Here is a 16,186-nt window from a genome sequence, read left to right on the forward strand (position 1 = left end):
CTATGAAGAGTATATACAGGTTGAGTCTCCTTTATCCACAATTCCAAAATCCAAAATATTCCAAAAACCCCAGGCATTCTGGATAAGGGTCCAATACACACTGCATAAATAATCTAGTTTGAGTCCTCTTTAACTGCCCTGGCTCAATGCTATGGAATCCTGGGAACTGTAGTTTTGTGAGACATTTAGCCTTCTCTGTCAGAGAGAGCTCTGGTGCCACAATAAAACTACAATTCCCAGGGCAGTTAAAGCAGCCTCAAACTGGATTATTTCTGCAGTGTGTTCTGGACCTTTATTTATCTTTCTTGTTCAATAACAATGTAATGAATGGGGTTCTAAAAAGTATGAAAAAATAGGCTGGACTCACTAGGGATGCTTTAAGGCAGTAGTCCCCAAACTGTGGGCTCTTTAAGAGTTTTGGACTTCATCTCCCAGAAGCCTCAGCCATATTGGCCAATAGCCTGGTATTCTGGGAGATGAAGTCCAAAATCCCTTAAAGGGTTTGAGTCAACAACTTGGGCTAAGGAACCTGAAGTGTTATTGGAGAACCGTTAGCCTTGGCCCTAGGTTCTAGAGGAGGAGGCTGTGGCTGGGAGAGCGGTGCATGACGGGAAGGCGGAGGGGAGGCGGTTGTATTGGGTTATTCCCACAACTGCGGTTCCCAAGAGGACGGAGTCCCAAGCAGAGAGTGGGAGGAAGTGCAGGGAGGCCCTCTTCCCAGGCCCTGAAGGGAGCTCCCAAGAGAAGGACTGTTTGGGGGGAAGCAGCAAAGGTAGAAAGGACTGGGGGCTTTGCCCAGTGGGGCTCCTGTTGACCTTGACCCCCTTGTTTTTCCCCATCCATATATATATATGTGTGTGTGTGTGTGTGTGTGTGTCTGTATACTGTATATTATATACACTTCCATATATATTGTGTTTCCTTCCATATATAAGGGAAGTGGAACCTTATTGTTTTCCATCCATTTATATATGTGTCTATACAAACTTCCATACATATTACACAGATATACTTTCCCCCCATATATATTGACATTGACACTTTAGTGTTTTCCATCCATATATATATATGTGTGTGTCTATACACACTTCCATATATATTACATAGATACATCTTTTCTTTCATATATATTGACGTTGGCACCTTGTTTTCCATCCATATATATGTGCCCATACCAACTTCCATATATATTACATAGCTATATCTTTTCTTCCATATACTGTATATATATATATTGATGTTGATCCCTTATTTTTCTTTATTCGTATATATCTATGTGTGTACATATGCTCTTCCATATTTATTACATACATTCATGTTTTCTTCAATATATATTGACATTGATACCTTATTTTCATCCATATGTGTATGTATGCACACTTCAATACATATTACATATGTTTTATTCCATATATATTGATGTTGATACCTTATTTCCTTCCCTATATGTGTCTATGCATACACACTTCCATATATATTGCATACACATGTAGTGTGTGCGCGTATATATACATACACCTCCATATGTGTCTCTGTGTGTTTTCTTCTATATATATTGACGTTGACACCTTATTTTCTTCTATCCATATATGTGTATGTGTGTATACACACTTCCATATATATTACATAATATTTTTCTCCATATATATTGACGCTAACACATTATTATCTTCCATCCATGTATGTGTGCATGTATATACACACTTCTACATATATTACATGTATGCTCCTCATATATTATTGACACTTTTTCTTCCATCCATATATGTGTGTGTGTATAGAGATTTCCACATATATAAGCTTCTTTATATATTGATGTTGACACCTTATTGTCTTCCATCAATAAATGTGTGTGTGTGTATACACACTTTCACACATATTTCAAACATATATGCTTTCTTCCATCTATACTGATGTTGATGTTTCTTCCATCCCTGTGTGTGTGTGTGTGTGTGTGTGTGTACACTTCCAAGTATATTACATATTCTTGTGATGGCTAGGTTGGTGGAGGGAAGATCTGTGTAGTCTCCCTTCAGTTAACAGGAGGAAAAAGAAAAGTATATATGTAATGTGATGGCTATTGGAAATGTAATTCTGTGATGATGCTTTTAATGTCTTGTGTGCATTTCTTTACAGAACTGAAGTTCTTTTGTTGGGTGTTTTGACAAATAACCTCATTTGAAACTATAGAACTAGGTGACCTTGCAAGAGAGTTAAATAAATTCTGCAAAATAGACTACTGACATGTCTGTTCAATTCTACCTTGTTGTAATAACAAGTACTGCAAGCTGAGTCACACCACTGAGAAGGCACTGTGACCTCTTTCCCCTTTCCACTCCTAGGGGCCACTATGGACCAATACAGCATCCTGGGTCGCATTGGTGAAGGAGCCCATGGCATTGTTTTTAAAGCCAAGAACATAGAAGTAAGTGGAATCCCTCTTGCACCTGTGGCTGACATTGTACCCTTTTCCTCAGAGTCTGGAAGAGGAAAAGAAGAACACCTCCTTTTGTGTTTTTTTACTATGCTCTCTTTCTTGACAGACTGGGGAAACAGTCGCCCTGAAGAAGGTGGCTCTCCGGAAGCTGGAGGATGGGATTCCCAACCAAGCGCTTCGGGAGATCAAAGCCCTGCAGGAGATTGAAGAAAACCAACATGTGAGTAGCCTGTTGAGATGTCTGCCTGCAGGTACATTAGTTGTAGAGCCTTCAGTCCTCCAGATGTTTTGGACTCCACTTCCCATAATTCTTCACTGCTGGCCATGCTGACTTGGGGCTTTTGGAAGTGGAAGTCCAAAGCATCTGAGGATCACAATTTTCCAACCACCATATTAGACAGATAGGTGTGGGGAAGATGTTGTTTGGATTAGGTGTTGTTTAAGATTTGGAACCAAATTGTATCTGATGGCTGGAGGTGGGTTGATGTTACAATCCTTTCATTTTCTTAACTCATGGGTTCTGGAGTTCTACCTTAGCATAATGTGATGCAAATAACATTTATGGAAAGTGGTAGATCTGGATAAATTGCCTGCTCTTTACAGTTTGTATATCTCCATTGGCAAAATATTTTTGCACCGTGTGGAGTTTTTGTCCAGCTGTGGAAAATAAATGTCCTTGTTCAAAATGTATGAAGCAGGATGCTGATGCATCTCTGTCTGTGAGACTGATATTAGTTAGTTCTCTCTCTCATGACTTTTTCAGGGACTATGATGAAACTAGCATAGTTTGCTCTGCTCCAGGATGAAGTTGGTCAGCTACTTTCCCCCTATTAATTCAGAGCGTTGGGAACATAGGCAAGATTTCTGAAATTCTTCTTGGTTCCAATTTTATTGGAAGGGGATGCAATAAATTATGGTTTCAAAAATCTCCCTGTGGCTCTACAACAAACCTTAAATCCAGTTCAGAAAAGACATGAAGACTCTCTATCTCCCACCATATTATATGAAAATAGGATCAAGATGGGGAAATTGCTATATTCAGGAGCTGGAATTTCTACATGTAACATATCTTGCCATCTCATCCCTGCACTTAACAGGAGCCATGAACCTATCTCTATAGTTCCAAACTCTGCAAAGAAAGGATAGGAGCCATCAAAACCCAACTGGCTATTCAGCCACATCTGGCCAGTATGCATAATTTATTCCAGTTACAGCATTTCAGAATTTCTTCTGAAAATTATTGTTGTGTTCAAAGCTCAGGGGACCTTGGCAATGTGGGTCAGATAATAAACCTTGGCATTTATAAAGTGCTTGCAAGTGTTCAAAAATGTTTTATGCAAATATGTACCCATGAAACATGACTTTGCAGAGTCAGAGAGCACAATATTGGAGCTGGTGGAAGGGTTGATGCTGAGATAATGGCTTGCTTATGGTCACCTGGTTTGCATATACGTAGAAGAGGTATGATTTGAACTTGGGGCCTCCTGATTTGGAGCTTTTAGTCTCTTTGGCACGAGACTTTTAAGGTCACAAAACTGTTGTCAAGTCATTTCTTCTCTCTCCTTAGGTGGTGAAACTAAAGGATGTTTTCCCCCATGGCACAGGGTTTGTGCTGGTGTTCGAATATATGCTGTCTGACCTGTCTGAGGTGATCCGAAACTCTGAACAGCCCCTCACTGAGGCCCAAGTCAAAGGCTACATGCTTATGTTGCTCAAGGGAGTGGCTTTCTGCCATGCCAACTCCATCATGCACCGGGTAAACCTCACTCTAGTCTGACACTTCGCTTCTCCCCCAGGGTCCCATCTTACTTCTCTTGTTCCATCCACCACTTTACATCTTCACTCCTTAACATCTGCACATTTTTTGAATTTTTATCTTTTCTTTGTAGGACTTGAAACCAGCCAATTTGCTGATCAGCTCCACGGGTCAGCTGAAAATTGCTGATTTTGGTCTGGCCAGAGTGTTTACCAGTGATGGAGAGAGGCTCTATAGCCACCAAGTAGCCACCAGGTGAATAGGGATCAACAGGGGAATTAAGTGAAAGAGAAGAAATTCAGCTCCCACTAAAGCACACCTCTTATTCCAAGACTCTTGAAGTCTGGATGATAGAAGGCTGTGGAGACTAATGGTACTGAAACAGGAGAATGCTGGGAGCTGTGACATAGGCTGTGTGAGAAGAACTGAGTCTGGTGGGTAGGGAATGCTAGAGATAAATGGGGTCTGGATATCCTCAGAGATGTGACATTTGTGATTTTTTTGTCTGTGAGGTGGTATCGGGCTCCTGAACTCCTGTATGGCGCTCGGAAATACGATGAAGGTGTGGATCTGTGGTCAGTATCTTTATCCTTCCTTTTGCTGTAAGGCCCTGATTCTCTCATCCCTATGGTTATTTCATGGATATGCTTTCTTGAGCTTGGAAAATCATCCCATCCTATTAAAACTGCAGTGGTAAGCAAAGAAAGGGGGATGATTTTGGATTTCATGCCTAATTAAGTATATGAGTAATGGAGGCATCGCCAGCATTCTAACAATGCTTGCTCGATTCCTTTCTGTTATTATTTGGACTCCAGATGTCTGACAAGTTAAAATGATTACAATATTATTGACAGTTGGTGTGGTGTCATGGTTTGAGTGTTGGACTAAGCTGCCAGGAGACTGGGGCTGCTGCCACACTGCAGAATTAATGCAGTTTGATATCACTTTAACAGTCACAACTCTGTCCTATAGAATTCTGGGATTTGTAGTTTGTTGTGGCACCTGAACTTTCTGACAGAGAAAGCTAAATATCTCACAAAACTACAAAATCCCAGAATTACATAGCATTGAGCTAGAGCAGTTAGACCTGCTTAAACCTGCATAAATTTTGTAGTGCAGATGCACCTTAGGGTTCAAATCCTCACTCAGCTATGGATACCCAGTGGGCAAGTCACACTCACTCAACCTCAGAATATGGCAGTGACACTCCCCCTTTTTTTGTTAGTGAAAAAGATGCTTAGAACATCTCCTTTCAAAGGTTAATAGTGCCCCCATATACCTTCTGAAAGTGGAAATAGTTTTTGAAAATAAGATATGTACGTCCCTGAATACCTTGAATTCAGTGGAAATAGTGCTTTTGGGAGGTTTTCCAGAATGCTATTCAGTTCTGGGAGAAGGTGTGCACATGTGTTGAGTGCAACTTGGTGAAAGTGTAAGGGAAAGGAGTAGTTTGCTCCTTTGGCAATTTGGGTAGGAAGTAGAGATGAGATTGCTAGTTGAGGCAGTGGGCAAATGCAGCCACAGGCATCCTCCAAGTAGAAGAAATTATATCCCTCAGCCAAAGGAAATTGCCCATCTCATACTCTAGCCACTACACTGCTATCCCCAAGAAATCTCCTTACATCTTTGCTGGTTGTTGAAGTGGCCTTCTAGACAGATTACTCCCTTTCTAAGTGGACCTGAAAAGTAGTGAGTAGTGTGGTTCTTAAGATACAGCATCAGATTACCTGATAACAACCCTGCAGTACTGCATTGTGCTGTTTGCAGTAGGTGACTTACAGATCTGACACTCTAAATGTATTGGACTACAATCCCCATCCAGTATGGCTTCTGTGGTCATGATCTACTTCACAGGCCCCCTGAAAATACATCAGGTTTTTTTCAGTGGGTTGAGTCAGACCAAAATTCTTCATTCACAAGTAGAGCAAAAGTTTACTAGAGCCCAAGAAGAGAATGAGAGCAGATTTATTCTACAAATGTAACATAGTTTAACAATTATGGCATTCCTGCACATTTCTTAAGAGTCATGGATTTATGAGCATACTAAACACTTTGAAAGTCAAATGATTCACAGCTGGAGGCAAAGCCACAGCAACAAAATCAGTTTACTTTCTGCAGAATAGCTCTGTCTGAATCCTCAGAAACACTAATTGCTCTGTAAGCAATTTTGGACAATTTCCATTCCCTCTCAAGGACTTCAGTATACAAAAGTTAGCAAATTTTAACACCCACAGAGGGATAAGATTTTTTTTTTTTTTGAGAAAGCCACAACATAGAATCCAGTTTGAAACTAGTAAGAATTCAAGCCCCACATGCTCTGAAATGGTCAATTGTGTATTTGTTTTTTTTAAGAAAAAGCTTAACATGTTTCAGCCTCAGTGAAAAAAGGCGTTCTTTGGGGGCGGGAAACAAACACAAATACACCTATAGGTATACATATAGTTATTAAAAGACAGGACAACACTAACTATATCCCATAAAATCACATAGGAATACATTATTTTTCATATTAGAAATATGCATAACCTCCAGCAGAAATCACTGGAGATGAAAACACTCTCTAAAACAGGGCCATTGAATATAAAAATAACAGATTCCACAGTATTTTGTAATATATATATATATTCTGGAAAGTCCCTGAAAAAGACTATATAAGTTCAAACTACATTAGTTTGAACCCAAGAACTAGGGTTCTGTCTCTCAATCTTTTTTGACCAGGGCCGTGGGCTGCATCTTTGCTGAACTTCTCAACAATTCTCCGCTCTTTCCTGGAGAGAATGATATTGAGCAGCTATGTTGTGTCCTGCGAGTGCTTGGGACACCTAACCAGAAGATCTGGCCGGTGAGCTTAGCTGTGATTATATCCAGGGTGGGAATTAAGCAGCCCTTCAGATATCATTGCATTGCAACTCCCATCAGAGTTAGGCAGCACTGCCAGTAGTGAAGGAGTTGCAATCTGAAAGTAGCTGGAGGACTGTATTCCCTCCCTCCCCTGATTTACAAAGGTTGGAACTGAGGCTATTCTTCTGAGGGAAAGATGGGACTTTCAAAGTGAAAGAGGGTGAGAGACAAGTTATCCAGTTTTCATCCTGGCTCTTTTTGTTGGGACAGGAGATCACTGAGTTGCCTGATTACAACAAGATCTCCTTCAAAGAGAAGTTGCCCATTCCTCTGGAGCAAGTAGTGCCTGATGCTTCCCCACAAGCTGTGGAGCTCCTGAAACAGTTCCTGGTTTATCCTTCCAAACAGCGTGTGCAGGCAGCACAGGTAAGGGGAATGTGCAGTGGGACCTGTGGAGGTCCCTAGCTGGGTTGTGTTGATGCTAGAATGTTGCAGGGTGTAATAAACAAGTAATAGGACACACTGGCGGGCATCATGTTGGTGATGTGCACAGGTGGAACTGGGGGTTACATGTGTCTTTTTTTCAGACTTGCAGTAGGAGGTGCCCATAACCTCCTTCCATAAGACCATAGCACTACAGCTGAGGTCTGCAGGATGCAGGCCTGTCTCCCTGGTCATTGATCAGCTGTGAAAGTGGATTGGTGTCACATAGCAGAAATAAAGCAGTTTGAACCACTTTAATTGCCATGACTCTGTGCTATAAAATACTTGGAACTGTAGTTTTGTGGGATATTTAGCCTTCTCTGTCAGAGCACTCTGGTGCTCCACCAAACTGTAAAGCCAAGAATTCCACAGTACTGAGCGATGGCAGTTAAAGTGGTATCAAACTTTTCTGTAGTATGGCAGCAGCTTTGGACTCACTCTAGGTGCTCTTGAACACTAAAAGAGGAAGGAGTAGTGGGGATGATGACTCCTCCTTCCCATAGTGGTCAAGAGGAGGCAGAATGACAGGTAGTGCAGCTAAGCTAAGCTTATCACTTGTTTTTGCATTCCCAGGCAGGCAGCAAAACCTATGGTTTCAGCTTTTGTAAAGGAAAACAAAAATATTTAAATTTCAAAAATGTCAAAGCCAAGCCTGTTAGGTTCTAGTTTTAAATCAGCAGAGTAGCAGAAATGTGCTCTTATCTAACTATGGGGCTGTACGGTTTGGTGCCGTCCTGCTGCTTCTTTTTGCTCTGGATCGTTGCTGTGACAATCACACGCTGCGGCAGCGATCCAACCTCCGCACGACGCAAAAAGAAGCCGCCATTAGCCGGCTTCTTCTTGCACCCCGGAAAGGGTATCATAGGTGCGCTGGCACGCCATGATGACGCCTCTTCTGCGCTGCGCCATTTGAGCGCTGTGCCCGATGTGTGTAAATGAGCACGTATCAAAATGGCACCCCAGCGGAGTGGTGAAGGCTTGGAGCGTGCGAACACTCATCTTTCACCGCTCACACAGGCTGGCACAAAGCACTGGTCTGTATAGCCCCTATGCTTCCCTAAGAACTGAGACTGACTCTAAAAACAACACAAGTAGCTTATAGTTCAAACAAAAGTTTACTAATGGCTTTAATCTATATAAACATAGAAGCTATATCCTAATCTAGCTAGTGAATAGTTCAGGTAAAAAAAAATCTTTATTTCACCATCTTTCCAAAGAAAGTTTGAGAGAAGAGGAAGATGAAGAACATGCAGTTCAGTTGAAAACCTTTGAGAGTGTCTGTAGGTTCCCAAAGAGGGAGTGATCTAAATTATATGGTCAGTTTGAATTAGAGAGAGAGAGAGAGAGGCGGGGGGGGGGGGAGTTTGTATGCAGGAAATCCCTATCTATCTTCGGAGGAGGAAATAGAATGCAAAAATCTTCCAACAATTTAAAACAGAGGTGGGGAAAGTGCACTCCATAGGGTGTACATGGCCCTTTGGGCCCCATTTTGTAGTGGAAGAAACTTCTCAAAGCCTTCAAAAATCTTTTGAAAGGCAGTTTTTTATCCCAAAATAGAAAAAAAAGGCTTAAAATAACCATAAACCATGGCAATTTTGCCAGAACCACCAAGATCTCCAGACACCTTTAAAAACATCCCCATGGCCGAAAATGAAATGAGAAGTGATGTGACATCACTTCTAGTCATATTGGTCGCAGGCTGAAAAATGGCCTTCCTATTGCAGTTGGCCATCTCTTGATTCAAACCATGGTTGCATTCAGTTTCACTGGTCGCAAGCAGTGCAGCCCTGAGCAAAAGCACATTTAGATTAGCCTGAATCTGCCAGATTTGTCAGTATCCATTGCAAAGTGCTACCAGGCTCACTAAAAACCTATTTCCCTAACACCATAACCAACCATCGCAGGTAGCAGCAGAAGGAGATATGGTTAAATGTAAGGCCAGCTGAAAGAGTACTTGCTTGTTCCACTCTCTCCTTTTTTCTTTTCAGCTGTACCTTTTTTAGATTGATGGTCGGGAGAACCTCTCTTATGTTTATCAATTGTGTATAAGCAACTCAAGGGGGTCGTTCCCACTCGCTTATACACGGGTTTAGAAATCAAATCCAAGGTTTATCGTTCCCACTCAATCCCAAATTAACTCTAGAACAGTTCTAGATTAACCCGCTATCGTTCCCACTGCGATTCGAATCTGATTCGAATCGTAACATTTAACCCAGATCAGAAGCCTATAAACCGGCGCAAAAAAATAGTAGGTTTTACCCCGGGTTATCCCTTGATCCGAGATAGGAATTGCGGTATTTAAATGGGAACGTTTCGGCATCTGATTCGGGTTCCACAGGATGGGAGGAGCAGCGCTCAAGGGGCTGGCCTGGGGGTGTCATCCTCTTTGGTTTCTTTATGCATTGCCGGCGCCATTTTCTTCCATTCGCATAATAGCCTTTCCTCCGGTGGATTGCAACCTCCCCTCTGCTCCTCATTCATAGACCGATGTGTGAGGAGAGCCATTGAACACCATTTTTAACTATTCTTTCTTTTTCACCTCTGCCTGTGCACCAGATGGGCTTTGGAGGACAGCCCAGAGATCAATGGGGCAGCCAAAGCGAATTTGGGGAACCGAGGCTCTTTCCAGAGGAACTATGGGATGGGTTTTGCAGGACATCCCCGCTTCATGGCTCCCAAGACAGCCCAGGGAGCAATCTTCCCCAAACATTCTCTCCCCACGGGGCCGCAAAAGCGAGTTTGGGGAACCGAGGCTCTTTCCAGAGGAACTATGGGATGGCTCCCAAGACAGCCCAGGGAGCAATCTTCCCCAAAGATTCTCTCCCCATGGGTCAGGCAAAGCGAATTTGGGAAACCGAGGCTCTTTCCAGAGGAACTATGGGATGGTTGTGTTTGTTGTGTTTGTGAGACATTTATCCTCCTCTGCCAGAGAGTGCTGGTGCCATAATAAACTACCATTCCCAGGATTCCCTAGCACTGAGTTATGGCAGTTAATATGGAGAGACACAGAAGAGGACGAATAAGCGCCTCCTGATTGGCTCTTTTAAAAAAACAACCGCGAAATTTATAACGAATTAAAAACAGCCAGGTAGTGGGAACGCAGGTACAGGCTACATCAGTGTATGTTACTCTGAATTAATGTGACGTCATGATGACGTCGCTTTGATTGACAGCCGAAACAAGTGAATGTGAACGAAAAAGTAACAAAACCGGTTTAAATATACACCGATTCATCCTTGAATGGGAACGAAACAGGGTCAATTACAGCAAATTAAAATAAAACGTTACGTAAATGGGAACGATACAAATAAAGCGATTTGAAAAGCGGGATAACACTCGCTTTATTTACTTTAAAACGAACCGCTGTATTTAAATTCGTTTTAAATCGCAAGTGGGAACGCCCCCAAGGAGTCTTTTTACCTTAAGCTAAAAATGCTTTATGTATAGTAAAGGTAATACTTAAAATAAATATCCCCTGTAGGCTAAGGAACAGCGTGGCATAGTGTTGGACTATGACTCTGGAAACCAGGGTTCAGTTTCCAGCTTTGACATTAAATGCACTGGTGACCTTGGGAAAGTCACACTCTCTCAGCCTCAGGTGAAGGCAATGGAAAATCTCCTCAGAACCTCCTGGAACCCAGGAGGTACAGTGGTGTGAGTTCAGTACCAGCCAAGGGCTCTGGATCAACTCACCCTGGCATCCTTCTGTAGGTCGCTAAAATGAGTACCCAGCTTGTTGGGGGCAATTAGCTTACGCTTTGTAAACCGCTTAGTACATCGGTAAGCGGTATAGAAATGTACTTGCTATTGCCTTATGATGGGTTTGGCTTAGCATTGCCATAAGCTGGAAATGACTTGAAAGCACACAACCATGACAGCAGAAAGTAGGCAGATACAAATGTAGTTTGAGTGCCTGGAGTAGTTCTAGCATGGAACCACATACTGCAGTTCTTTTAGGTCTAACCACTTGCTGGCACCTGCCTCCCTCTCTTGTGCTTTCACGGAAAGCAAGGAGGGGATGATAGGAAAACTGGGGAAGATGCTCAGAGACTCCTGTGCACCAATGGATCACAGCCACCCTGGTAGAGTTTGAGGAGTGCAGGCTTCCAAAAAAATAAAAATAAAAATCATGATTCAGACTTGTCTTTCTCAAAATACCTGCATTCTGCCAGGTGTCAGGATTGCACTGAGAGGCTGGGAGAAGCATTTCAAAATTCCAAAGTGCCACCAGAGGGCACTCTTGATTCTCTCTCTCTCTCTCTCTCTCTCTCTCTCTCATTCTCTCTTTATATGTGCTTTCAGGTCACCTGTAAACTTATGGTGACTCCATGAACTTCATAGGGTTTTCTTAGGCAAGGAGTACTCAGAGGTGGTTTTGTCAGTTCTTTCCTCTGAAACATAGCCCACAGCACCTGGTATTAATTGGTAATCTCCCATCCAACAACAGCAGCAACAACAACAAATTTATTTATATCCCACTTTTTCTCAAAATTGGGACTCAAAGCAACTTACAATTTAAAAGCACAGGACAAAACATCCAAGCATTAACCAAGGCTGACCCAGTTTGACTTCCAAGATCAGACAGGATCTGGTGCCTTTAGGGTGAATATTGTGACTTTTAGGGTGCAGCTACACTATAGAAATAATGCAGTTTGACACCACTTTAACTGCCATGGCTCCTTCTTACAGAATCCTGGGATTTGGAGTTTTGTGAGGCACCAGCACTCTTTGACAGAGAAGGCTAAATGACTTGTAAAACTACAGTATTACATAGGATGGGGCTACAGCACTTTAAGTGGTGTCAAACTGCATTATTTCCACCATGGAAATGCAGCCTTAGTTGGACAGCATTTTCACCAGCGAGAGCATGAGATGACACCTTTCCCATTGCCTTGATTGCCTTCATGTATTTAAACCAGGAGTCAATACCTTGTGGCCCTCCTAGATGTTGGACTGCATCTCCCTCTATTTCCCACAATAGCTTTGTTCCTTAAAGGATTATAGGTCTTGCAGAGCAACAACATCTGAACAGCCCTGAGTTACTTACTCTTATTTTTAAAGATGCAGTTATCCAGATCCTCCAACAATGTAAGGGCCAAAATAATTCTAAATTTCTATATGTTAGTAAACTGGAGATTTAGAACACTGAACATTTTAACATATGGAAAAATTATATATTTTAATGTGTTATTTTACTCATTTCCATCCTCCTCTTTCCCCAATACTGGAAATCAAGGTGGCTTATTATTATTATTATTATTATTATTATTATTATTATTATTATTATTAACCTTTCTTTATAAAGCGCTGTAAATTTACACAGCACTGTACATACAATCTTTTTAATTGGACGGTTCCCTTATAAAATAGTAAAGCCAATACAGATTAAAATGCATGCAAAAATACCAGTAAAACTATATCAGTTATTTTTAAACATGCAGCTAAACAATTTATCAAATTAAAATCATTTATATGTGTCCCCAAAATAAAGGTGGTTCTTCAACAGAGTCATCCTTCAAGGACTGACAGTTGACATCCCCAGGACAAATAAGTGTGTCATTTCAATCATTGTAAAGGGGAAGAGATCAAAGATTTCATGCTGCATATGGTAAACAACAATAACTGATCCAAAAAGGGTAGATTTGGGCTTCTGTACTTCAAAACCTACCCTAACATATTCACGGTTAGCACAGTGTTGCACAATATTGTGTCAGAGAAAAACTGGGGATGGAATAACTGAATAAGTGGAATAGGTGAGGCAGAGTGAATAAGACCATTATTATTTCCTTTTCTTCTCCAGGCCCTCTTGCACCCATATTTCTTCACCCCTCCACTGCCCGCCCATCATTCAGAGCTGCCCATTCCCCAGCGTGGGGGCAAAAAGACCCGTCAGGGGCCTCAACACCAACGTGACTTCCACGTCGAGCAGCCATTGGAAGAGTCTCTCGTGGACCTGGAGCTTGTGGCGCCATATGTGATTGACGCATGAAGAAGGGATCTTTCTTGCTTGCACACTTGTGCTCTATTTCACGTGGGAGGCTGGCTCACCCTGAAGGGGAACTGGGCCATACAGCAAGGAAGAGGGGCCACAAGAGAAATTTTAAGGTGGGTAGAGCTGCTACTGCAGCAGGACATAAAGAAGAAGCTGCTTATGCCCTGAGTTTCTCTTTACGTGGGTTGTAAAGCAGACATGGAGGATGAACAGCTTTCTGTACGTTGTTGAACTTCCACTCCCATTACCTTCAGGTGGCTGTGCTGGCTAGGACAAATGAGAGTTGCCATCCTACAATATGGGGGGTGGGGGAGGCACATAGAGAGAGAAGTCCTGCCCATTGTGGTATTTGGCAGATCTCTGCATAAGCAGCTGTCTGCCCAATGGCAGCAAGTGAGAAAAAAAAGTATCCTTGCCAATACATTCCTTGTTTCATGAAACCAGTGTTGGCACAGATGGATACCATGGGGCTTTCCACCCCCCCCCCCCCCCCCCCCCCCCACTCCTTTAAGGGTCTTCCAGGGCTTTTGGGCTGTTTCAGTTCTCTCTTGCTGTTCTGATGTTTTGTAAAGGTGCTGGTTTTGTGCAGCACTGTAAAGTTTTGTAATTAAATCCTTGGTAACAGTGAATAAAATTCCTGGACTCTTTCTTGAAATGACTATTGTGAACTCTTTGGATCAATGTCAGTTTTGTCAGAGATGTGGTATCCAATGGGCTTGCTGGGACCTGTGTTTGCTGTTAACAGCACGTTTGTATATCAGCTTCGCTCTATCGAATCTCACAATTAAGGCTTTCATGTCCTGGTATGGTTTAAAACCCTACCTTATGTATAAACTCTGATCAAAATCAAACTTCCCATGAAGATATGATTAGGTAGCAGAAACCCTTAGCTAGCAGAATAGGAATCACTTACTGTAGAATCCCTTAGGAAGCAAAATGGGAAGGTGGTGAATTGAGCTACCTGTTATAAACTCCTGGAGGGTGGTCACCTTAGGAGGGGCACAATGGTGGCTGTTCTGGAGAGTTCCACCAGTTCTTTTCTCCTGTTGTAGCTGCCTCTCACATAGTGCCAAACTGAAGAAGGACCTCACCCTGGGCAGCTTTCTACAGAGCTATGGTGGCCCTTTCTCCTCCTCAGAGAGCATGCCTGGACAGATCTCTTGCTCCTAGGGAGTCCTTAGAATGGAGGGACCAGGCTGGTGGCAGCCAGAGCATTCACTCTGTTGATGATGAAGCAGAGATCTTGTGGTGGGGAAGGGACAAGAATAAATGAAGAGGGAAGGAGAGGTAGATATTGTTGCCTCACTCTAGAAAGAGGGGTAGGGAGATCACTATGTACCTACTAGTCCCCTTCTAGGTTCACAGTTTGTAATGCAAAACCATGACTTCATTACAAATTGTGCCCTTTTGTGGGATGAAAGAGAAACCAGTCTTCTCTGCTCTTTGGCATCCTCGCAGCAAAAGATGAGTTGTTCAAGAGTTGACTGTGGTAGTTGTTTTTCTAAGTAGATCCCAAAAGCCTAAAATGGTACAACAGAGTTGCTGAACTTCAGCATCAGCATGGAATCTGTACACTTTTTGATAGATTGGCTGTACCTCTTCAACCTCTTTGTCAAGAGAAAATGTGCAGTGATTTGCCTTCCCCATAGAGGGCTTGGGAAAATTCCTCTTCTAAATTACAACTCCCAGAAACTTTTAGCCAGCATGCCGCTCAAAGTAACTTCTCCAGGCTCTGCTCCCTCAGTGCAGATTTTTTAAAATTACATCCCCTTTTAAGGATTCTTTTGTTTTGAGTTTGCAAGGATAAGTAAATGTTGCTTGCTGCCTTGCTTCACTAGAATCTGTTTTCTTGAAATGTCCATAGCAAGATGTCTCAAGTAAAGAATCTCTAAACTAGTGGTTCCCAACCTGTGGGTCGGGACCCCTTTGGGGGTCGAATGGCCCTTTAATGGGGGTCGCCTAAGACCATTAGAAAACACCTATTTAATTACAGTTATGAAGTAGCAACAAAAATAATTTCATGGGTTTGGGTCACCACATCATGAAGAACTGTATTAAAGGGTCACAGCATTAGGAAGGTTGGGAACCACTGCTCTAAACAGTTAAAAAGCATAAATAAATTTCTGTAAAGTTATGCCAAGGGTGCCCTTTAAACAAACTAGACGAGAGCAAAATATACTTGAGGTGTTTCCAGGTAAAAGCCTCATAGTATTACCAGTGGAAAGACTTTGTGCAACTATTCCATCTTTCTCTTCTTAGAATATTTTTTTTTGTGGTAGTGGTGGTAATAACAGTTGGAAAAAGCAGCTGGCAGACACAAGAGAATGCAAATGGAAGATGGTACCTGTTTCTCCAGAAAAATGCCATATTTCAGTCTAAACAATTGCACATGAAAGATTTGTCTGAAGACATCAGAATTTTTACAAGATTGTATTCTGGAGGCATTAAGATGGGGTGGGTAACTGCAGTTTGGCAAGGAGACCATTTTTTTGCCCTTGGGAACCTTCAGGGGCAGCTGCAAGAATTTCCAAAAGTCCTCTCAAAGGGGAAAAAGGCCAAATTAACTGCTGAATGGGATGTCAATCCTCATCTTGAGCATATAGTTTTTCCCATATGTGTGACTCCGTGTTAATGAGAATGCTGTTCCAAACAATTCTGTTGTCTTCTGACCCTACAA

The 16,186-nt window shown here is 42.2% G+C and overlaps 1 protein-coding gene across 1 annotated transcript; it reads left to right on the forward strand.

Moving 5' to 3' along the window:
* The first annotated feature begins 489 nt into the window (after positions 1-489).
* Positions 490-14,164, forward strand: CDK20 (cyclin dependent kinase 20). Its single transcript, XM_042455048.1, has 9 exons — positions 490-772; positions 2,343-2,425; positions 2,544-2,657; positions 4,005-4,193; positions 4,327-4,448; positions 4,706-4,768; positions 6,912-7,035; positions 7,305-7,460; positions 13,318-14,164. Exons 2-9 carry the CDS (start codon positions 2,351-2,353, stop codon positions 13,504-13,506), a joined length of 1,032 nt encoding a protein of 343 aa, XP_042310982.1. The 5' UTR covers positions 490-772; positions 2,343-2,350; the 3' UTR covers positions 13,507-14,164.
* The last annotated feature ends 2,022 nt before the right edge of the window (positions 14,165-16,186 follow it).

This window comes from Sceloporus undulatus, chromosome 2, assembly GCF_019175285.1.
Source record: "Sceloporus undulatus isolate JIND9_A2432 ecotype Alabama chromosome 2, SceUnd_v1.1, whole genome shotgun sequence".
NCBI lineage: Eukaryota > Metazoa > Chordata > Lepidosauria > Squamata > Phrynosomatidae > Sceloporus > Sceloporus undulatus.